General features: G+C 37.3%; 1 protein-coding gene across 1 annotated transcript in view; it reads right to left on the reverse strand.

Annotated features, from left to right (window-relative positions):
- The window catches only part of LOC140241201 (uncharacterized), a 141,403-nt gene that overhangs the window by 87,516 nt on the left and 27,365 nt on the right, over positions 1 to 26,522 (reverse strand). The window contains 2 exon segments of the mRNA XM_072320960.1: positions 9,219 to 9,396; positions 25,726 to 25,820. Coding sequence (XP_072177061.1) covers positions 9,219 to 9,396; positions 25,726 to 25,820 — 273 coding nt within the window.

Raw genomic sequence — 26,522 nt, forward strand, 5'->3', positions numbered from 1 at the left:
TTTTGACATTTGATTACTTCATTCAGACAGGTTTTCGTATCAATCTGTATGTCAGATCTGATGCACGCAAGGTGCAACACAATCTTGATACTATACCCTATTTTCCATACTTTATCATGCTGGCAGTGACCACTTGACTATTTTTGATTAAACAAAATGTAACTTGTGTTACGAAACATCTCTTCGCATACATGTGTGAGACTCTATGACATGTTTGCGGATGTAGTTCTCAGTGCAGTAAATGGACAGTAATGGTTGGGATAGGACGTTTATAAATGACATATAGACCTCTACTTATAAATAGCCTGTTGCCATGGAGTACATGTAGTTTCCATGGGTGGGTGACTGGAGAAGTTATGTTCATGAAGAACAATATTGAAATGATTGAAATCTTTATAATATGTTTAGTCCTGGCTTTTCTGGAAAAAGTTACAAGCCCCTAACTATTTTGAAATTCAAAGGGTTAAAACTGTAGTCTGTGGGTTTATATACTATTTAAAGCAAACTTGTGGGTTTCTAACAAACTTTGATATTTAAACACATTTGCTGCTTTTTATTTTTATTTTTTTTGCTAAAAAGGTAGTCATTTTTAGAAACAGTAAAAGTTCAGTTAGCAATTTCTCAGTGCGTACAGTACCTTCAAAAACAGGCCTCCTACAATGTAGCTGTCACAGGAGTCACACAAACTGGAATTTTATAAAATAACTATAAAAAAGAAGCCTTTGAAGAATTAAAAAAAATGAAAAATAAAATGATATGAAACAGGGGTGACTTGTATACCACAGAAAAAGAAAGTAAAATTCTAACTATCATATATTATAGGGAACTATACATTTGGTCAACATTTTTTTAAATTCAAATTCGTACACAGTCATGGGTAGGGTATGTACATTTATCTTTTCAACAGGCGATTCAGAAAGATGAATGGGATCTTGACCATTTCAATTTCTATTGAGCTCCATGATAATATCACCAATATATTGATTATTCCAACTCCATTTTGATGATGACAGTTTGATGATGACCCTTACATGGAATGGCTGATCGGTGTTTAAGATTGCTGTTCTATGACCATGATCACTGCATTTGATAGCTAAAGTAGGGGATATCAGGCATGGTCATATGCAAAAGAATGTTTATAAGCCTTTTTTCCCCCTTTCTATATTTTACAATGCTATGTTGTAATCTAACCGTCATGCCATCACATAGTCTATTTTCTATCCCTTTCTCATCAACAGCTGAAATTGATTTCACATGTATATAAAACAATTATGATGGGTGGTTTATGTCAATATACATCCCACAAACTGCACTTATAAAGCAAGCAAACATAATCTTTGCATTAAGTCTATAGCTACAGTTCTAACTCAATGAAAGTAATTCTTACTGCATTATGATGAAAAGTTTGACAAATGCATACAGCTGTACATGTGTGTAGCCTAATCATGTTCTGCATTGCCAAAGTCATGGATATGCAAATACAGTGTACACTGTATGTATACAACTGAGCATAAAGATTTAAAATATTTTTCTGTGTCTCTTAACATATATGTTGGAAAGTCTCTTTTATGCATACAAATAAATACTATTTTACATGTTACAACATTGTTAGTCATTTGGAAACAATCAGCTGCATTAATGTACTTCATATCACCTTAAAATGGACCATTTTTGCATGTTAACAGTCATGATGAAGCCTCCGAAACATGTGTTGCTGCTAACTTCAAGCCGCAAAAAAAAAAAAAGATGTTCCCAGCCAGTGTACTTTTATTGCTACTGTTGCAGTTTCCTTTAGAATCATAGTGCCTCATGTAATGTCATAAATTCGAACTGAGCATTACTCAAAGTGCACACAGTTTGTTACTCACTTTTGTGGAAGCCAATTTCCTTATAATAATAAGTACAATTTGTATGAAGGGTAAACATTATGCACTGCCATAAAATGTACATCTGTATACTGTTATTCACATTTTATTGATGCCTTGTTGTTATTCTAGCATGTAGTGATAGTTGCTTACTGTAGTTTTATTATTTTAAGTGAATACAGGACTAGAACTTTGTGTTAGCAGTTTTGAAGCCTCCGAAACACACTAGTTTGTTAACTGAAGCCTCCGAAACTCACAAGTCTGAAAATTTCAACTTTGTCAAAAATAATCAAATTTCTTTGGGATTTGGGTTGATAAATGTTTGTTACCAAGAGATAATTTAGGGCTATGTTTAGAGTGGCTCTTGCTTCTAGAAGATTCTTTTAACTTAAAAATAGTTTGTCAGGTACCATTTTTACCTTGGAATTTGAAGTTCACATCCAAATAATTGCAAGAGCGAATATCTGTTGGGGGAAAAGTGTTTTGATATTTCAAATATCTGTTCACAGCAAATGAAAAGTTGCATTAGCTCCACCATTTATCTTCATTTGGTTGCTGTGGGTGACCAAAACATTCTTGTTGTTTTTACCTAAATTTATCTAAAATTCCATAATAGTCACTTCATTTTTCATATTTAGCCTAAGAATTAAGCTCTGGAATGACAAAATATTGAAAATATAGACATTCCTATATGAAATAAAGGCAAAGATAAAAATGGAAACACAACTTTAATTTTTGACCCTTGCCACATCAAAGTTACACCCTTTACTGTAAAACTGACCATATAGCGAAGGGAAAACAAACCTGAATGGCCATCTTCAGGAAGCTATTTTTTGTTGGCGATTATGAATTACTTAACTATGAAATTGAAATAAAAACATACAGAAAAACGACTGCAAAATCTTTGCATAATGTGCCATTATTTATAATCAAGTTTCCATTACTTTTCTTTTATGATACATTTCCTTCGATTAGTGCTCCTTTATTCTTTCCCATTACATTTCATCACTTTCCTTTCCGGCTTTCCACTTCATTCCCGCCTACAAACGTATACAGATATTTTGCCCGTATATACAATCTCAAAAGATATTGCCATAACATAGATAGGCAAACCTGACCGGATGTAACATTACATTTCGATTTCTAAAGTGTGATCGGATTACCATCCATCAAAAAGAATTTAGAAGACCATCATATTTCTCCCCCCCCCCCCACCCTCTTTGATCTCTCTCCCTCTCTTTCCAGTTATCCAATTCTTTGATTGAATAATATCATTAGTGAAGATCACTTCTCGATGATGCTTTGCCTGTATTATATATATATATATTTATATATATACATATATATACATATATATATATATATATATATATATATATATATATACAACAATATCTAATATATGTACATTCATCAAACAACATTTAGAAGACCAGCCTATTTTTCTTCCTCTCTCTTTCTCTCCCTTTCAATCTTTCTTCTCATCGCTATAGATTCCAGTGTTTCGCCTGAAGACCGGAAGACCTCATAAATGTTCTATCAAATATACAAATTCCACAAAACAATAGTCTTTCCGGTTAGTGATGAGTTTTCATCATAATAATATTATAACAAATAACTTCTGTCTTATCACTATGTGAAATCTTATTTCATGTGATTCGTAATGAGCAATACTTCTTGGCAGTAGAGTTTTAAGTCAATTATAACATTGAACATACAATTGGCAGCATTTAACCCCTACTGTTGAATCACAAATGTGCTCGTTGATCTCTTTTATTAAATCCCATGGAAACCTTAAGTCATATCTGTAGGCAGACATAATGGATAATTCCAGAAAGTAAACTTCTTATACCAAAAAAAAAAAAAAAAAGAGAAGAAACTTCTGTGTGGATGGCAGGTACCGCAATAGCATGGATTTTTTCAGATTTACTTATCAAAAGTTGTCAAAGAAAGCAAGAAAGATGCAATGATTTATTTGAATATTGAAAATCCCATCAGGCTCTTGTCAACATTATGAAAGGGATAATTGCTGAAACAAAACCTAGAAACTAACTCAAATGAAAGATTGGTCTGCGAAACTCAACTTCGATGTTGCTTGAAGTTTTTTTTTTCTTTCTCTCATACCTATGAATGACAGTCTGATTATGTCATTTACAGGTCGTTCAAATAATCTACTTGGCCAACAAACCAAATAGAGGATATTCTGTATAACATTCATGCAACGCAAGAGCCGATGGTTATTGCCTTTATGGGGTCCTATATATTCATCATGGTGAAACACAGCCTAACATATGCGAATGTTTTACGCAAGAATACTTTGAATAGACCAGGTGGCCAGAGTATCAGGTTACACTGTACCTTATTGAATAGACAGGATGTTGATATAAAGACATTCCTGGACGCGCTCGTAGAAAAGTCGGGGATTATGAGCATAATAGAGAAGTTCAAAGGCCGATTACAGACGGTCTCCTTTTTTCTGCACCGGTCCATAGAATGCATTTGCCTTCGTAGAAAGCGCTCCAAATTTGTGAAGAGTGATTCAATTTTGTGAGAGATGGACCTGTGATAACCCATCGCTTCAATTGAACACTTTGTTTAGGAGCAAGGTATTTTGGGCAATAAAAGCATGAAATGTTCTTGTCTTATCTCATGTGTATCGATGAAATCAAATGTTTTCATGCTGCTATTGAAGTGGTTTATTCACTTATCGTGCCAGCGTAACATATATATATATATGAGGATATATATGCATTTAGGTAGGACTACATTTTTTCATTCCATTAGACTTCTCGCACTCATGCACATTGCAGCATTTTCATATTCATAAACGATTGCAGCAAATGCTCATTTCCTTTATACATTATGCTTATTGAATGAGATTAGTTCTTCATTTCTTTCTTGTCTTTTATCGGGGGATGACTGGTACTGTATAAACAATTAAACAAATATTGATTTACACTCATGACATAAGAGAAGAACAATTCAGCAAAATTAGCCGTCTGTTATGAGAGATTGAAGAATGCCAGGAGAAATGTTGTTTATTTCAACAAAGATATTGCCTTTTCCTTATTTTCTCAAGTGATGTAATAATTTTAGGCCTTCAAGCCTGTGTGGCTTGTGCTTGTCATACTTCTATGATCATGTCGGCTTCTTCTACAGCTGCTGGAGTATACGCGATGGCCAGCCTTTTTTTGTTGTTGCTAAATTGAATTAACTTCTGCGTCGAATTCGGGAATGGTCACCTGCGACCCTGTTTGAAAAGACGCTCTCTCACATGGAGACGAATTTGAATTGTCTACGGGCATTCTAATTTGAATACGTTTTTTTGAAGTGATAGGATATAGTGAGAGGAAACTGAGATTGAATTATGAACATATTCATGGCGCTATCTTTTTTTTCTTTTATTTTGTCGACGAGTTCGAATTACATAACTGTAAAATTAGAAAACAAACGTACACACACACACACACAGAAAAAAAAATGACTATGAAATCTTCGCATAATGTTAAACCATTTTGAACACTCGAATATGCCATTTTCTCTTCCTTTGTAATACATTTGCCTCGATTCGTGCTCCTTCATTTTTATCTCATTGCATCACATTACTTTCCTTTCCAGCTATCCACTATGTCTTCTTTATTCTCATCATCTTCAATTAGTCGTCTAGATTGAATATCCTCATCGATGGTGGCGATCACTTATCCAAGATACTTTGCCCGTATTATTATGTATAATCTAATAAGATATCACCATAACACAGATTATAGGCAAACCTAGCCGTGTATAATATTTCATTTCGTTTGCAAAAGTGTGTTAAGATTACCATTCATCGAACAAAATTTAGAAGACCAGCCTATTTTATTTTTCTCTCTCTATTTCTCAATCTTTCTTCTTATCGCATAGACTCCGATGTTTCATAGGCAGACCGGAAGAGCTAATAAATGTTCCGTCAACTGACTTGAACATGTGTTTTATAAGATCATATAGTTGTAAGTGAATATATAATTATATAAATGTATATATATATATATATATATATATATATATATATATTCTCCACCCTTTCTCATGTCTCTCTCTCTCTCACACACACACACGCGCGCACACACACACACACACATAGACAAAACAATAATCTATCCCGTTTGCTGATGACTTTTATCATATATATCATATCACAGTACACTGTGTAAGATTTAATCTCACTTGATGTGTAGTGAACAATATCTCATCCCGACATTACGGTGTATATAGGGTTGAAAGTGAATCGTGATTGCACATAAACTTTGCAACATTAAACCCGACAGGAAACCTACAAATGCGCTCGTTGATCTCCTTTATTGATCCCATGGAAACCTAAGACATATAATTATGGTCGAAATCTGGAGGCAGTCATGATAGATAAATTCAAAAAGAAAACGTCTCTATACAAAAAAAAAAAAAAAAACACAGATAAATAAATAAATAAATCGTGGATTTCACAGGTTTAGTCATCATTAGTTGTCAAAGATTGCGAGAAAGGTGCAATGATTTAATTGAATATTGAACATCCCATCAGGCTTTTGTCAACATTATAAAAATTGTTGAAACAAAACCGAGAAACCAACTCAAATGGAAGATTAGTTCGCGAAACTCAACTTCGATGTTGCTTGAAGTTGTTGTTTGTTTTTCTGTCATACTTATGAATGACAGCCTGCTTATAAGATCGTTAAAAGAATCTATATACTTGACCAACGAACCAAATGGAGGATCCCTGTATAGCATTCATACAACGCAAGAGCCGATATTGCTACTACGGGGTCCTATATATTCATCATGGTGAAACACAGCCTAACATAATTACGCGCGTGTATTACGCAAGAATACTTTGAATAGACCAGGTGGCCAGAGTATCAGGTTACATTGTACCTCCATGAATAGTCAGAATGTTGATACAAAAACATCCCTGGACGCGCTCGTAGCCGGCATCTGAAAAGTCGGGGATTATGAGCATAATAGAGATGTTCAAAGGCCGATTACAGACAGCCAGTTTTTCTGCACCGGTCCATCGAATACATTATAATGAGGTGCTTCGTATGTATTATGTAACCTTTTTTACGGACCCCAATGATTTAATGGTTGTTGGGAATCGAATGTGCAAGTTCTCATGTGGTTGTTACCAACATTTATCATAGCATTTATACTTCGACAATGACATACGCTGCAATAAAGCGAGAAACAAGACATATGGCAGAAGTTTTTTGTTCTTTTCTATCTCTTTCTCTCATACGCTTAGCATTTACGGGAAATTGTATATAAAAATTACGATGTTTGATATTTTGATGCTTGCAGCATTTTCAAAGAAACCTTGGGATAACTAGACCGGTGGTGTAATGTAAAACATTTTCTTGAATAAAGAAACGATTCAATCAATATCTATATATATTTGTGTATATGTATATAATATATATATCTATATAAATGTATATTTATATTTCTTAATCTATGTATATGTATTTTGCCAAGATTACAAACCTATCGAGACGGAAACTGTTAATATACCGACCTATCCTGCAGCGACGATGTTTTTTTTTTTTTATCTCCTGCTTACGACAATGTGTAAGCTCTACATATATTTCAAAGCTTTCGGGGAATATCAGAAAGGACAAAGAATGTGTGTGTGTGTGTGTTTTTTTTTTTTAAGAGAGGCAAAAATAGTGAAAATACTAATACACCATACTGATAATGTAACAATATGGAACATCTACAATGTACATTTATTATTACCTTTTGAGTGATCATCAACATCATCATCATCATCATCAACAAATGGTTCCCTTGATGTAATTATACAATAGCTTTTCTCTGTTGTTGTTAATTGTCACTATTACCATGATTATTTCTACACTGTTCAAGTTATCGAGTGATAAAGACACACATACAACCACACAATTTTTCTAATTTCTTTGCAAGGAGAGATACATGTACACACGGTGATGGTACTCCATATTCTTAGAAAGATTGCAAGTGATCTCTGCAATGTAGAAAATCGTCCATTTTTGGACAGGCATGAGTGTTTACATGTAATACGCAGTTGCACAGACTTGTAAGGGCTTTCATTGAACATTGTACAGTGTGTACATCGTATCGTCTTCTCGCGATCGCTTGCAGGCACACAGGCATGGGCACGGATCCACAGACATGGACACGCAGGCGCACACATAGTCATGAGCACACACTTACAAAGGGGATATTATTATTTACAATGCATGCACGCACGGCCTCCAATGGATTCGCACGCAGGATGCTAGTCCACTGCCTAGACTGCCTTCGTATACCGCCAATGAGGGCGTATGAGAGAGTGAAAAAAAGATAAGAGTCCCGTGTCGGGACTAGCAGGATGCTAGATTCGCACGGACTCGCACGGTAGCGTGCCAGCACCACGCACGGTACCGTGCCAACACCTCGCACGGTAGCGTGCCAGATGGTCCGCACTCGACGGTGGCACGCAGCCGCACGGAGGCGCACTGACTGGCACGCAGCCGCACGGAGGCGCACGAGGTCGCACGGGGTCGCACGGGGGCGTACAGAAGCGCACGCACCCGCACGAGGCCGTATGAAATGGCACGGAGCCGCACGCACCCGTGCGAAACCGCACGCAGCCGCACGAAGCAGCCCCGTGCGCAGTGCGTGCGGGAGTAACATAACTTAATGGTCTGACTGTAGGATCATGTGAAAAGAAGAACACTTATCATCATATTACACATTTGTGAGCATGAACTAAGCTACTGCTAGTTTATATGACTGACCGTGTAATCCATGTTTCCTTGTAAAGGGAAATATATGAGAAAAAAGGCCAAGTCTACTTAGAAAAAAATAAACAAACTAAAAGGCAAAATACAAAAAAAACAACAACAAAGACATGGAATATGCCATGCAAGGAACACATAGTTTGTTGTGTGTTTGTTTTTGTATAGAACCAAACTGATGGCATGGCCAAGGTGGGGGGGGGGGGGAAGAGTAGAAGCTCCCTGCATATGAGTACTTTATAAGCTGTTATTTTCGCTAGGGTTTGATTTTCACGAATTTCGCAAATTGCAGTTGGATCGCGAGTTTAACAACACGCGAAATTGTCTCCATGCGCTTTGTTAATAGAGCATTAACGTAAGCGTTGGCGTCGATTCGCGAAAAACAACATCTCCTGAAAATGTCTATGACCTTGTCATTCGCGAAACTATCTGTACACGAAAATAACGGCGTATACAGTAATTGAATTATTTTTTTAAAATGGAAAAAAATGAAGAAAAAAAACTTTAATTTTTGATAGAAAATTTGCTACGTCACTATGTTTGGAATTCAATGAAAAGTACCCACCTTGAATACAGACTCTTTGGCTTGCAGGTAGAATAGTTCGATGGTTATACTGTCCCTGAGTTGGTTGATGCTCTCTGTGAAAAACTGGACCCTGAAGTAGAGGGTGAGGATGCCCGATTTGGCCCGGAGGTCATGGTCCAGGACCTTCTTGTCCAGCTGCAGCCAGTTGAAGTGATTTCTGCCAGTGTCAAAATACGAATAGAACAATATGTAAGATGTGATTGCGAGTGCGATGTATGTCTTTGTACCATTAAACAAGTTTCACATGAAGTATCATTTAACAGTCTAAAGATAATCTTTATATTTTTGTGTACATTTTTCTGAAGTAACTAATTGATTATTTATACATCATTGTTAAGAAGTGATTGTTGTATTATCATTATGACTTTTTCATAATTTTTAACATCTGTATCATCAGTATTATTTCATTGTTATAATTATTGTCATTATCATTATCAGCATCATCAACATCATCATCATCATCATCATCTCTGCCATTACCATCATCACAATCATCGACAAAATCAACATTATTGGCTGTGTGAAAGTAAGTCTTTGTTATTTTGGATGTAAACAAAATATTTTCACTTTAAACTACATTGTACCTTCTCTATTTTTTATATCAGAACAGGATGAACAGCAACAAACAGCTGTTCTTGTGCTCTACCTCCAAACTTCCACAGAAACTAGAGCAGACATTCAGGAAAATATCCTTTAACTATGTTGGTTCTCCTTGAGACACCTAGATCTTATCAGGAAGAAAACCACAGGGAAAACCCTTTTGGACATCTGACTTCATCTGACTTCTTTTGTTGTGCTCCTGTTCCGAATGAAAGAAATAGTTGAGGTCTGAGTCATGCAGCACGGAAAGCTTTATTTGTGCTAACTCTTGCACACCACAACAAACCTTACTACCTCAGTGACTGGGTGCTTCCCCTGTCTAAAGTCTGGCTAAAGAGGTCTCACTTCCATTTTTTAAGGGGTTGTGGAGTAGCTTGCTCTGCATTGTAAATGAGCACTGAGGCTACTTGTGCAGTGAGTTGACGAAGTCATTGATTTGCTTCCTTTGTTTAAGAATGAATATTGTATGAAGAAATGAGGATATACTGTTTTCACTGCACAGCTTTCAAGTGTATTATTCATGTTCAAATAAATTCACGCAAAGAGTTGTCTCATTTCTATAGCCATCCTTGTAGGTCCTAATGAATATCTTCTCTTTTTAAAATAAGTTTGCATGATGAACTTAGACTGGTCTCCTATTCACAACAGTAAACTATCAAAGACTGCATTATTCATGGTTTAAAAAGAGGAAGTTCTCACACCTTTTGTATATTTTCTTGGTGGTAAATATATACTTTCTTAGAAGGAGAATTGATGATTGATGAAAATGTGGTAAGTTTCCTGTAAATCTTACCCTTCTTGCTGAGACAATTCAAGCACAAAATACATCACTGCATTCTTCAAACCCTTTATAATCTATACTCTCTTTTTTTAAAGTGCAAAATAATAATGTAACATGAAAGAGTCATTGAATTGCATGTGTACTACTCGAGGGGGGGGGGGGGAACTGTTGTACAAACGTATAGTGCATTCATGTACCATACATGCATCATCATAATATCTTAGTCACTGCACTCCACCACTTCTACATTTACTGAAATGCAATAAAGGTTTCAAAACAAATTGTTATGTTTTCTTTCTTTGATGTGACATGATACATGAAGATACATAATAAAACTAGAGAAGCACTCCGAGAGTGCAGACCTCCGCCAAGTATGCAGCTCATTTCCACCACTGATCTTGTTCTTCCATAGAGATATCAGTGATTTCCACCCATACGTACTTACAGCATTGTGTGCTGAGAGTCGCCGAATTTCCCAATATAGAAGCCTTTGTTACGTCATAAACCCTCAGCTGCACGTCGCGCCTCGCCCTAGCAGAAACTAGAGCACGCACCTTAGTGTGCGCATGCAAACCTCAAATACGCGCAGCCTGAACTCCCAAGTTCATTGACCCTACCTGCCAAAATATAAAAAATCCTTCATACATTCCCCAAAAATTCTCGGATCACTACCAAAAGTTAATCATTTGTTACTTGTGTCATTCTCAAACTTTCCTGCAAGTTTCATCCAAATCTGTTGACTACTTTTTGTTATTTTGCACACGGACAAACTAACTAACTAACGAACGAACAAACAAACAAACCAACGGTAACGAAAACATAACCTCCTCCCTTGGGGATGGTAAAGATGCAAATAGGCACAAATATGCACATCGCTTTGTTTGCTTTGTTCAGCATGTATACCACCAAAAGCAAAGTATTACTGATTATCATGAAAAGTCGCATCAGTCCAACAATCTTCACATCCCTTTAAACAGCTGATAGGAACTGTCAGTCAGCAAACACAAACAAGTGATAAACTCTTGGGCAAACTGGCCAGGATTACATTTATTCTTGGGTCTTTGTTGTTTTTGGTTTGATTTTTTTTTCTTGACAAAACAGTTTCAGTATCTATTGGAAAGCAGCTATTGTAAACAATAGAGTGACTGACCACACATACTCCTAGCACCAGTGTCGAGATGTGTGCGTGTGTGTGTGTGTGTGGGGGGGGGGGGGGGTTAGGGGTGGGTGGGTGTGTTTGTCTGTCTGTCCATCTGTCTGTCTGTCCAGGCATGACTCATGGCTCTCCTCACCTGATAACATTGTTAGCTGATGACTTCACTGAAAGCCCAGTGTTTCCCCCGTTAACACTTTGTGGACACAAGAGGGCTCTCTTAAACCTCACAGACAGGCAGCATAGAGCATGTCTCACAATCAATACTCACACAGTACCCAAGCACTTGGCAGCTGCAATGTCTCTTGTATAACTGTGTCATGACAAAGTTGATACAGGGAAGCTCATCTCCACTGATTTCATCTTCATTGTCTACTTGGTACAAATGATTCCAGTCATGAGGTCTATTCCAAGAGTTCTTTGTTTTAGTATCATGTTGCAAGTTCGATATCAAAAGAATGAATCCTACTCATCAAAGTCATCAGAATAGTCATTGTCCTCATCCTCCAGTAATTATACTGTTTTGCCAAACTCTGTACAAAAGCTCTGGTTCTTTAAAACATGTCATTGTAGTATCAGTGACAATGAATAATGTAAACCTTTGTCTTTATCATGTGACCAGTACTTTATACAGGGTTACAATTCTCTTATTACCAGATATTTGAGGACCCACAATACACTTAAATGTTGTCAAATTTATGATAATTGCATATGCATTGCCCTGCTTAACTAGTCGAGTGACTATCCATGCAATGATGTTGTGAATTACTCTGAGATTATATACATTACTTGTAAGAAGCTGTAATGTGAATGATGCAATTGAACAGTTTATTTTTTCCTACAGTCCACTACAAAGTTTACTATTATGCAGATAACTACAACAACAACAAAAAAAAAAAAAGATGTCAGTTTGAAATTCGGAGTTGAAGATGAGTACTGGGTAATGAATATTTAATATTTCAAGTAAAGGTGATATAAACTACTTTATTCATATTCTTTTAGGTTCTCCTATGCTTACTTTCACTAACATGTAGAAGATAGATTTCCCCAACAGAATGCAAAAGTTAGTGAAAAAATTTGGGTACTTCGGTTCAAAGATTTGACTATACAGTTCATGTGCCATCATCTCTATGTGATAGATAGCGACTCTGCAACAACCTGCCATTTCACACTAACTACTAGAATAGATCTTTAAAAAAGAAGAAGTTCACAATCCTATTAATCTTTCATGAAAAGTTCATATCACCCAAAATCATAATTGAGATATGTTAAAGTAAACATCCTCCATGTCTTCTAAAGGAGCTCAACAGAGTACTTCTTCGATGTCTTGGAGAATGAATTTTTATTTATTTTTCTTTTCATAGTTTCTTAATACAATTCTACCAGTTTGACATCAAATATTACTGTAGACCTACAATCTAGACAGGTCAGCACATGAAATAAACAAAGAAATTTTGAAGTCATACACCAATTGTCTATTTAAACTTTTATTGTACCTTTGCTTAGGGTCTCACTGCATCTCTCTGCATCCCGAGTCCATCATAATAGAGGAATTTTCCCCTTAAACGTTATCTCCATCACTACTCTGACAACTCTCGCACTGTTCATACTCTGGTAATTGGTCAAGGCGTCAGGTAGTTACCTGACAACAGTGTATCCCAATGCACACCGCCGACATTGAACATGAGTAACATGATGCAGAACACTTGTGGTTGTCGCATCATCATGTTAAAAATACTGCACAAGCACACATCCTGTTCTCGACCCCCTCAAATGCCTCATGAGTGAGACACAACAACGTGAGGGGGAGGTGCAAGCCACACAGAGCTCTATCCCATGAATGGACCAGGAATGCAGTCGCTTCATAACTATGCAATGCAAGTGGAGCAGAACTCACAATTTCATTGAAACCATGCAATGTTGGTCTTAATGTCAATGATTTTCAGACAGACGGAAACTGCTATGTCCCTTTAGACACTGCTACAATGAAGGCACACATTGGAAATGGCAACCTATTGACTCAGTTTGTTTGTTTGTAGTTTTTTTTTTCTTAAGCATTGAACCAAGAGTTCTGCCACATATACACGGTACCATGATGTCAGTGCATTTTCTAAACCACAGCCGCCAACAACACAATTTTATATTTTTTCAGTGGCCTTGGGCAAACCCTTCAATCCTTTATGAATGGCTACTCACGAAAGGCTACATCCTTGTTGATTGTTTGTATCCTTTATCCAATGTGATTATGTTGTTAGAAACTCATTTAAGTTCCTGGAAAGTACTTCAATTATTATCTCATCCATTCAAGAAGGAATCTGCATAATTTAAGGTTTTCTTTGACAGAAATGCAGCTTTTCAAAAACTACATGCATGCCACGTGCTTCACACATTTCTTACAAGGTAAGATTTTAGAAAGGTGATACATCACACATGAATCATATATTGTGATTTTTTTTTTTTTTTTTTTGGTCATGTTGATTTGGTCAACAAAAATCCTCTTATTGTTCTATTGATATTTTGATACAGATATTCACTGTCATACAGAAGGCAATTCTATTGTCTGGTTCAATCAATAGCTAGCAGATACTTTGCTGCTACAGAATAACAAAAATATGCGGCAGTCTCACAAGAGTTAAGTCAAATTGTCATGATGAACTGTACAGTATGAATGGAAGACTCAATATACAACGTACCTCTTAGTCATTGACGGAACACAACATGTGTGTGGGATTATTCATGCATTGTTCAGCTATACAATGTGACCTTCGGCAAAACCACTATCTTTTCATTGAGTCTGTATTTTATTGACTGGTTTTCTCCAAGTCTGAATTAACATCACTCCTGTCTTTGTATTACTTCAATACTACCCCACATACCTGCAGTAAAAGCACGTGACATATACAACAAACACATCGTTCATTCCAAAAATAAGATTTGTTCAATGGGTTGATCACATAAACTCAGTCTTATTCATTTATGACCTTCTGCATGTAGGCCTACATTATTCTCCAATAACAAATGCAATTTCAGTATTTTCTTTCATTGGTCTGGTCATACCGTATAATAGCAGGAAGAAAACATACGAAACAGGGATAATACAGAAGTAAAAGTAAATGATAGATAAAGACACGAAAAGGATTCAAAGAAATATCCTTCATACTTCTTGTAAACTGAGGACTGTATTCTTACACACAAATTCTAGCAATTTTTGTTCAGTGACAGTCCATGGGAAGCATGCATATGATCAGTCTTAAACCAAGTTTCATCCATAGATGCCAAGCTCGAAAAAGTTTTACGAGTGAGATTTTCATGACTCAGCATCTCGGTGCGCGCATGTGCGTGAGCGAGGGAGCGAAGCGACTGAGCGAGGGGAGGGTGTGGGAGGGGGTGTCCGCCCTCCCACAGTTGGGAGCTTTTTCAAATCTTAGCTCTTAATGGTGCAAGCTGGTGTATACTTAAACTGTGACTATTTTTTTTACTTATTTTGAAAGACAAAAGGGAAATATGCCTTCAATTGCAACTCTCACTTTAATCCTTTAAAGATAACAAAAAGTTTTGGTACCTCAAAAGTTTCCCTGAATTTCCTTGTCTTGGTTTGCATTTCAGGTTAAAGTACGTTGTCTGTGAAAATTACTCGCCCCAAAGTGCTCTCACGTCTTTATCATGCAATAATGGTTTCGTACCAGAGCCGTCGTGGTACCGCGGCGAAAATTATAGTACAATGTATGTGTACAGCTGTATTGTACGAAACCACTGACTGCGACCAGCACCGTGCAGCCACATATGCATAGCTAACAGCGACCAGCAGCCCCATACGCATAGCGTAATGCGGCTTCGCATTGTAGCATTCAGGATCATGAAAGAAGTAGTATCGCGGTTAATAGTCAGTTTAAAATCCAAAAATTTCTTCAATTTGAAGACTTACCAATTAAGTTGAAGTATTGAAAACAGGCTTCAGACAACGTTTGGTTCTGCCAATAGTCCCTTTCTGTTCGAATTGATGACTGAATGTGACTCGGTCGAGAGGACCTTGGGAGAGCTACATACACAGAATACTACGGCCAGCGCATGCGCACACAAACATCTTATCCGTTCATGGATTTGAAATCTGTGTGCATGCATGTGATGTGTTCTCATGCACTGGCTGTAGTATTCAGTGTACGTAGTTCTCCCAAGGTCCTCTCGACCGAGTCACATTCAGCCATCAATTCGAACAGAAAGGGACTATTGGCAGAACCAAACGTTGCCCTAAGCCTGCTTTCAATACTTCAACTTAATTGGTAAGTCTTCAAATTGAAGAAATTTTGGGATTTTAACTTGACATGTACCCGCGATACTAAATCTGTCATGATCCTGAATGCTACAATGCGAAGACCGATTACGCTATGCGTATGGGGCTGCTGGTCGCAGTTAATTGCACGATTACTAAGACAACAGAGCACTTTGGGGCGAGTAAGTCTCACAGTGTTAGTTATATGAAAGGTACTTTAACCTGAAACACAAACTAAGACAAGGAAATTCAGGGAAACTTTTGAGGTACCAGAACTTTTTATTATCTTTAAGCTATGCTCCCAATGCGTGAGAAAAATGGGTGTCATGCGTGAGATTGTGAGACGGACCCTAAATGCTTGAGTCTCACTCACAATGCGTGAGAATTGGTAGCTCTGTTCATCCTGATCATCAGATTCCAATATCTGTGATTAGGCGATTCTCACTCAGTTTATACACAATGTAATCTCAGATTCATGGCTTTAATAACTGGGTTGTAAGTGCTCTACAGTATAGCTTTTGATCTATCAAACTTCATTCAAATGTTCATTGATTTGCTGTTTTTATTCATTCATTCCCCTCACAACAGGGGCAGATCCAGGAATTCTGTAAAGGGGGGGGGAGGGGTTAACTACTGTATACGCTATATATTTCGCGTGGGTTTTATTTTCGCGAATTTCGCGAGTCGGGAGCTATTCGCGAAATTAACAACACGCGAAAATATTACCTTCCAAAATGAATCCCTTGCCTTGACGATACGATCATTTTACGGCTTACCGAACAGCTTGTTTACGTACATATAGCACGTCCACGTCTAACTAATTTACTAGAATCTCTAGTATACACAGCCCAGTCGCTGTGGTAGCATTCGTTGCTAGTAAGGTGAAAATTCACACTTTCTTTGCCACTTCATATTTTCTCCGGTCCCCCAATCGCGAATTTAACCACTCGCGAAAATGTGTGACATCGGCAATTCGCGAAAATTTATGCACGCGAAAATTATAGCGTATACAGTAATATTTCTGATGCCACTTCCTGGTTTCATTTCATTTTTTTCTTTTTCTTTCTTTTGTTTTTAATGAAAAATAAAGGGGGGCATGCGCCAGTTTTGCCCCCCTCTGGATCCGTTACTGTCACAATATTTTTTTTTTTCTTCTGGGGCAAAAAGCACCTTGAAAGCTTCCTGTAATATGACAAGTGATGACATTGACACATATTTCCATCACTTCTAATACCCTTACCTGGCATCAATGTCAACATTTTAATCAGTCATTTTCTTTGCACATGACTTGTAGATGAGCATGGGCACAAAGGAGAGATTCTTGTTTCTTCTCCTTTTCGAACACCTCCCTGGTTGCGTTGTGTATTTTGAAGTAAATCAAGATACATTGTAGGAGGGAGATTACCTTGTCTTTACCTCGCTATTGGTACGTTGTATGTGGTTGTTTGTTTGTTTGTTGTTTGCCATTTTCTTCTATGTTGTCATGTTTGAACATGTATATAATTATATTTACACTATCTTTTCATTTTTTGAAGCGCCATCAACATCGAAAGGTGGACCTGTGCACTATACAAACTGTAGCTATTATTATTATCATCATCATCATCATCATCATCATCATCATCATCATCATTAGTTTATCATTACTCCTTTTGTATGTATTTTCTACAGTTCCTCTGTAGTTTAAGTCAACTCAGTTTACTCTGTTCTAACCATTCACATCAAATCATGTGCGATACACATGTCTCTTCTCAGACTTCACTTGAACATTGATTTTAGTCTGTCTGTCTTGTCAGTATGTCTGTTTGCCTCTTCTCTTCCAGCATAGACTGCACCCTGGCAATGAAGTTTACAAACTGCTGGTTGACAACCAGAATGACATTTATTTAGTCTGTGCAAAGTTTAAAGGTACTTGTAGTTAGAGTGCCCTTTGTATTATGCCTTAAAAAAAAAAACATTAAAAAAATCCAAGCATATCAGTTGTATTATGGTAAAGGGACAAATATGAGTTATACACACTCATGCATGCACGCACACACACACACACACACACACACACACACACACACACACACAGACTCATACACTCCCACACAAATGATATTCGATGTTATGACAACCTCCTTGAAGGACAGAGTGCGTAAATGACATTTGGAAATTGCATTGATACGCCACGCTGAACCTCTATCAAATTCATGGCCATTTTATGCATGGTCCAGAGGTGCTACAAACCATTTGCTTTGGTGTGATTGTGCACAATCAACAACAACTGAATTGGTACAAATGCATTTAAAAATGCATTTGTTGTTCTCTACAACCAAATACAATAGAAACAAGCTTGGAATACTGAATACGCTGCCAGTGTACATATCAGAAAAGTCCTCTGCTGATTGACATGGATAGCTGTAATGCGACCTAGTCACTCTCAATCAGTGCTGGTAATTTCTACCACCTCGCAATATTAGAAAGTCTCAGACATGTGTACATGTAGATTTTCACATTGGTCTGGCCCTCCTGTATAATGTGTAAGTACAAATGCAATCTGATGTAATCTTGATTAAAGGAGCCCAATGAGAGGACATCTTTTACTAGGCTAAAGCCTTGAAGCGCTTTATAACAACAATAACAAAACATGTTATCAGATGACTACCCACCATCTATTGATTTCAGAAGACAACTAGCCAGTAATATCCCCTAAGCAATCAACAACTACCCCCACCCCGCAGGGTTCAGGGGCAGGGTGATGGGTGATGGGTCAGTCTATCAGCCTAGCAAATCGGCTTGCTGACAATATGGGAAATATTCATGTGTTTCATCTTTCTCTCTAAAGAGAGCAGGCGGAAAAAGGATAGCTTGTCAGTGTGGGGGGAATTTATTTCCAGTAGCATCCACACTCTTTCTTATGGCTTCCCACCTGTCCAGCTGGGCAGGCTATGTAGGTAGCTCAAGACAGCTGACTGGAAACTCTTGGGTCTCACAAAGTGATACTGTATACGCCGTTATTTTCACGTAAATATATTTTCGCGAATGACGAGGTCATAGACATTTTCACGACATGTTGTTTTCGCGAATCGACGCCGACGCTTAGGTTAATGCTCTATTAACAAAGTGCATGGAGACAATTTCGCATGTTGTTAAATTCGCGATCCAACTGCAATTCGTGAAATTCGCAAAAATTAAACCCTCGCGAAAATAACAGCTTATACAGTACATAACCACACGACCTGATGAAAAGCAAGTAACAAAGTGAAGACCCTATTTCTACTAGGCATGAGTTGTTTCTAAAGCCCCTTGAAACCCAGGGTTCTTGCATCTTCATATTAAAGGCAGGCATGTCTCCACTTTCTCCTCCCGAATAAGACGGATGCTATGACTGCTATATCTATATAGAGTAGGAGTGGCTACAGCTAGCAAATCTGTTTCATAAGTGAATTGCTAAACAAGTACATGTTCTACAACAGCCACTAAAACTGAAAATTATTTACTTCATAAGTTTTAGATACACAACAGCAGTTTACTGTTATCATGTATATATGTCTGTATGTTATTCTAAAATCATTTGGCATTAGCAGGTACAGTATTCATCACTACTTGAGTTAGAAGAAACAAATTTCAGTTTGTTCAATCATGTATTTTCTACATACAGTACATGATGCAGTAAGTCACTGTAAAACACATATATGTGTACATGTATGACCTTGAATTTCATCATTCTGTAATATAGGCCTACATCATACCATGTAACTATGGAATTAATATTAAAATACATGATGCCAACATCTTTGAGTCTTTTGTCTATCAAATCTACCTTCTCTTTTGCGGACAGATTAGAAACAAAAGATGGCACAAAAACACTATCAACACAATGGCAAGTGTTGCATTATAACTTCAGTTATCCAATCGCATGGCAAAGATTTTTTTTCTTTTTTTCTTTTTTTTTTTTTTTTTTTTTTTGGGGGGGGGGTATCTGAATGGCCCCATTTTTTCCACTCCACCAAACTACCATTGTGACGTTTCAGACTAAAATGACAGGCCCCCATTTGAATGCCACACAAAATGAATCCTTTTCTGGAGTACACTCAACTTCGCCCTCTGCACCTTGGCTATTTGCCTCAATGCCATGGAGTCGAGAAATATTATTTGCAACGAGAGAGCCACTACAAAAGGCGAGTTGTGTGTTTTTTAAACGTGCGATTGGCAGAAATTATTGTACATTCATATATTTCCCTCGGGCACAGTAACAGACACTTGGCTGTCAGAACTCCTTATGGTAGTTCTTCATCATTTGGTAGATTTAAATACTGCTGAAAATACTGTCACTTTACCCCGATTGTGCAAGGTTTTTTATTTTTCTTTCCATATGTGTGTAGTTTCTGGGTGAAAGAGATAAAAATATAAATGAAAACTAGACTCGGAATTTGTCAAGACTGACAAATTAGGTGATCCGATTTTTTTTAAATCAATGATTCGAGTTTTCACCTGAGATTAGGGACATTCGTCGTGTGATGTTTGGATTCTCATTTTGAAAAGGGAGTCAGACCTGCCATCTTGGGTACCGAATTCCATATACACTATCAAAGATGCAGAATGAAGTATATTTGACCTTTGACCCCACTTTGCACCCCCAAGATGGTATTTGAGTAAAAAGTGGTTATTTTGTGAAATGATTCTAGTAACATGGTCTTTGTGTGTGCAAAATATGGGAAAGATAAGACATGTATTCACCAAGATACAGGATGAAACATTTATGACCATTTACCCTAATTTACATACCCAAGATGGTGTCTGATCAAGTAGTTGTTATTTTATGAAATAATGTACGTAACATAAACTAAACATGTGCAAAATATGGGGATGATAGGGGCTATTTTTCTTGAGTTATTGCAAAGAAAATTGGAAAAAGAAAGAAAGATGGAAATACATCGAAGATAACCTTTAATTTCAACCACGTTTTTGGACGTGATCCCGACACCATATGAAAAAACAAAGGGTCACGTACGATCGCGCAAAGTCTCAGCTACAACATATTAAAATCTGGGAGAAATTCACCGAAGGGTAAGTGAGCTAGTGCTCGATAAAGACAATCATGTCAATTTTCACATCTAGAAAAATTCCCTCCCATAGAGATAACACGTCATAACGAAGATAAAGAAAGAAGTACATATGACCTTTGACCCCGATCTGCACAGACAAGATGGCATCTGAGCAAAAAGTGGTTATTTTGTGAAATGATCCCTGTAACACGGTCTTTACGTGTGCAAAATATGGGGAAGATAGAACATGTATTCACCAAGATACAGGATGAAACATTTATGACCTTTGACCCTAATTTACATACCCAAGATGGCGTCTGATGAAGTAGTTGTTATTTTATGAAATAATGTACGTGACATGAACTAAACATGTGCAAAATATGGTGGTGATAGGGTATGTTTTTCTTGAGTTATTGCAAAGAAAGTTGGAAAAAGAAAGAAATATGAAAATACATCGAAGATAGGCTTTGATTTCAACCAAGTTTTTGGACGTGATCCCGATACCGTATGAAAAATTGAAGGGCACACTTACGATAGCCCAAAGTCTCAGCTACAACATATTGAAATCTTAGAGAAATTCACCGAAGCATAGGTGAGCTAGTGCTCGAAAAAGATAGTCATGTCAATTTTCATTTCCAGAAAAACTGCACTCCCATTAAGATAACACGTAAACTGGTCAAATTTGACAAGATTACTCTCAATCCAATATTACGAGGTGATGCTGTCATCTAATCAAAATGTTGTTATTATATTAATGAAAGAACATTTAGTAAGCTACAACATACTGAAATCTGGGTAAAAATGGGCAAAGGATAAGTGAGATACGCTCGAGTGAACTTGTAATTTGATGACGTCATTTTGAAAATTTACTCTTTTTACTTTATTAAGAAATTTGATATCTTTTAATCATTTTTCCAGCATCTCCAACTCATGAAATGACATGTACAACTCATCAGCTTTCAGAATATGTAAAAAAAATGGGGGGTCACCGTCCATCCTGACGAGTAATATCGGATTTAAAATTGGCATTTTTTTGGCATTGTTGCACTGTATATCGCCATTGACGCGCGCGCGGAATTTCAAATTTGACGGGCCTGTATGACGTCATATTGAGTCGGATTGACTTGAAACTTGGTAGACATATTCCCTGACATTTCAGGCAGGTAGTAAGTGTGAAAAACGGGAAATTTCTATTGCATATGAGCTGTGCGTGCGTATATGCGCGCGCGCGTACGCGTCCGTAAAATTTTTTCAATTTTTCAAAAAATGCTCCAAATGGTCTGAAACGTGTGCAAAAAAAAATTGGAGCTCGATTTGAGCATACAAATATTTCAACGCGCGCGTACGCGCACGTTTTAAGGTATAGATGAATTTTGAGAATATGAGTAGAATTCGCTTGACTTGAAATATATGTGACGTAAATTTCATTGAAAAATTCCATTCCATTCATGAGATATGATTGAGAATGTGTTTTCATATAATGATGTCATAGTGACGTCACGGTCGACTGATCATTTTGATTTTAGTTCGATTGCCGTCTTTGGGAGACGATACATATATGGTATAAGTTTGAAATTGATAGGAAGAGGACTTTCTGAGCTAATCGATGCACAACATTTGGGGAGAAAGAAGAAAAAGAAGAAGAAGAAGAAGAAAGAATCCGTACAAAAACAGAAGGTGATCCGAGAGGATACTTGGATCACCTGATAAAAATAGCTGTCAGAGAAATGATCAATGCAGATCTGTAAATCACCAAATACATACTTGTACACTTCTTTCTACAGATTGATAACAGCAATATTTCTCAACTACATGTAGGGCCTAATTCCTATTCACAACTTGCTGTCTTCTGCGAAATGACACATCACATGTCCAGTTCCAGGTTGTTTTAGCCATTACCTTTGTTGAGCCCCTCCAGACTAATTACCTTGGGCCAGTCACAGGACACATTTGTCTATTACCTCACTGCCTTGGGAGAGAGCGAACACCGCATTTGCAACCTGGGTCCCAATTCAAATTGCAAGGTGGGGCCGTATAAAAGCAGGTAGAGGGACTCAAGCAACATCTCAGGAACATCGCAACCACAAAGACTTTGTTATTGCTGTGCGGGTAGCTGTAGATCAACCACAATACCACTAATCGCACCATCTTATTTTGAAATAGGGCTTCAGTCTCTACTACTTGGAACAAAGAAAAAAATACATCTAGCAGTGTTCTATTGAACATTACATAATACAACATTTGGATAGAATGATTCACAACTATCGTGAACTGAAACGATTTCCATTGTTACTCTGGGCATTTGGTACCTAACATTATTATACACTGTACATTTTACTTGCAGTAAAAATTCTGAGCACTGATGTAGAATGCAGTAACATTATGGCATAACACAAACTTGCCCGGAAATAAAATCACACCGAGTAGGAAAAGGGTGCAATTTGGAAAAGATGATAAAATATTTCATCTAAAAGAGACATGTCTAAATAATGGTAACTGAGGAAGAAATAAGGACGTCAAAATTGAATCCCTTGTATTTTTCTACTCTAATATCAAGAAGAAGAAATGAAATGGTCTATGAATTATAAGTACTACATAGACTATTATCATCGGCAAATTGTCAATGCACTTTGGATGATATGATCGTGTTTGTGTTGACAGATCATGTCTGTCGTTCCCTCTTCTGCGTCACTGGTGTACTCGTTAGCAGTCGATATCGTCCACGAGAGGAAACCTGTCCCGCCACCGAGGGCAGGTGTGCCATCTTCAGCAGTGCTGTTTCTTGACGGATCAATTTCATTTCCAGACCCGCTCTCCGTCTCGACCCAACTGGCTGCACGGCTGGCAGCGAAAATGAGAATGCTGCCTCACCACGCATTTCCCTCTGGCTGCTTCACATGGACTTAATCTAATTTCTCAGCGAATTAACTGCATTACGAACATGTCGCTACACATGCACTCTTAATGCATGTGAACCGCACATAATATAACACGGATCAAGCTAATCATACACACTCTTGGAGCTCATACTCATCGCTATTCTAAAATGTACAATCTTCCAAAGCCCCCTTTTCCCACATTGAAGAATACATTTATACTCCTCTATTTCTTTCCTACAGTTGAAGCATCCACACAGTTAAAGTCAACTAATGCTAATAATGGTCAATATATCAAGTAGATGTCCCTTTGGTCATAAATCAAATCATAAATGATCAATGAGTGAGTCATCAGTTTACGGCTGTCACAAGTGATATTCCTCTCAAAACTGATGATGAAGCTATAGATGCAAAAAACATGTGTATCTTTGAGGGCACATAGAGATGCCAGAACTACTGTCAGTGAGAAAATCATATATTTTTAAAGATTATTTCTGTTTCCCCCTAGAGAGAATTATAATCCCAAATTTGATAGAAGTCTAAAGCAGATTTGGAGAGCTAAGAAATTTGTTAGACCTGAGCCCATCATTGCTTTCACATCAACAGCAACAAAGATGTTCTATAGAGAAACTGTCAAATATAGTTGCATTGGCTGAGTGATTGATACAGCACAGCAGACAAAAGTCCACATAGCACTGGTTTCTTTGGACCAGCCATTCAATTAATAGTATAAACAAAACTCTACACATCTCCCAAGAACCATGTTGTAGAACATCATTGTTGTCTCAAAGAAAAATTATATTTCAGCAATTTCTTAACATTGATGCATTTTTAATGTCATAATTTGTAATGTAATACCATGTTTGATTTTTTGAGGGTTTTTTTTTTTTTTTCAGTTTGAGGGTAGAAATGAATGTACATGTATGCATTGGACCCATTCATTAATCACCACTATCACAACAGGAATATTTCATCATTCACTGATCATGAAGTGTATTCAGTGTGGTATATTAAATCAAATTTCACATGCCTTGATTCATGGTAACCTATCCAAAATAGCAATATGTCACCATACCTTTATCTGGTACTGTAACTACCTACAAGATATCGGCAAGCCTTTACATGTTCAATGTGTTGTAGTTGCAATAATCTATTGACATAATCTACTTACAATGTATTGCCAACTTTTAAAAGCAAAATTTGGCTCAGGAGGCAACGATACCTCAAAGAGCACTTCAATCGTACTAAATGCCATCAACACATGGGGTAAGACAGAAAGGCAGGAGATGTCACAGGTGAAACAGGGGTGGGGGTGCCCTCATGGGGACATGGGTGGGGTGAACAGATATCAGAGATATGTTATATTCATTGTCATAATGTCATATCTGCTTTGATAAAAGACTACGCTCTTCATCTTGTTTATTGGACCTGAGAAGACGCCTCAAGCTGTTTGTGAAAGAGGAGAATAATTCAAGAGATGGTATTTGCCACTGTATTCTGCAAGGTGCTGAAATTTTCAAGTCAAATTTGGTGGAAGTTTGAGCACATGTCAAAGAAAGTCACTCCCTATAAACACAGCATTCAGAATACAACATTGCATGAGGTTTGCATGCATAATATGCATGAAGGGATGCATTACTTGTACGCAGATAAAACATCTGTAGCTCTTTTCAGTTCAAATTGTCTCCAAGATCCCTAATTGAGACAGAGGGCATAATACAAATGTAGAGAGGATATGCATACAAGGCAAAATGTAATCAACAAGGAACTTACGTCTCATCGAGGAATGCTAAACCAAAATAATCCTTCTCTTTCAGGTTGAAGTAAGATGCAACGAGGTCAAGCAGATCACTGGCCAGTAGCTTTTGCTGTGAAGAACAAAGACAAGAGTTGCAATGTTACGGGTCAACTGCAGACAAGGCAGAAAAAGATTCTAAAGGGTGCATTGAACACACCAGGCCTTCTGGTATAAGCCTCTTCTTATTCTCACTAGCAATATTCACAATCACAACTTGGCTTAAAGAGGGCAGAAGGATAACTTGTGTCTTCTTTAATAGTGTACGCATGTGTAGCAGTCTAATCAGTACCCCTCTGCATGCTACAGTGTACAGCCACTCCAGTGTACAACCAAACACACACGTTATTAAAAGTATAAATCTACTGAGCCAACACAAGTGAAATTCGGAATAATATGAAATATTGTGCTTTCATTGATTACCAATGGCCTTGTTACCTCAAAAATGACGAAAACAAGGATGTATAACATATCTGTAAGTTTTACTTTTTGTGTTTGTTGTGTCACATTAACAATATACAGTAAGTTTCATCTTGTGGCTGCATTGAATGTACAATATAAAAGTAGAATCTTCTACGCAATTATCACGGGGGGGGGGGGGGGGGGGGGGGGGGGAGCACTGGAATTCTTCCAGGGATTTCTACTTGTATTAATAACATCACAGTATAGAATATCTTTGTACAAAATTTGAAATATATATACAAAATCATCAATGTGTTATCATTTTCATGGTAATACATGAACAACAGGTTTCAAATGCATGAAATCAGGGAAA

The sequence above is a fragment of the Diadema setosum genome, chromosome 2 (genome assembly GCF_964275005.1).
Source record: "Diadema setosum chromosome 2, eeDiaSeto1, whole genome shotgun sequence".
NCBI lineage: Eukaryota > Metazoa > Echinodermata > Echinoidea > Diadematoida > Diadematidae > Diadema > Diadema setosum.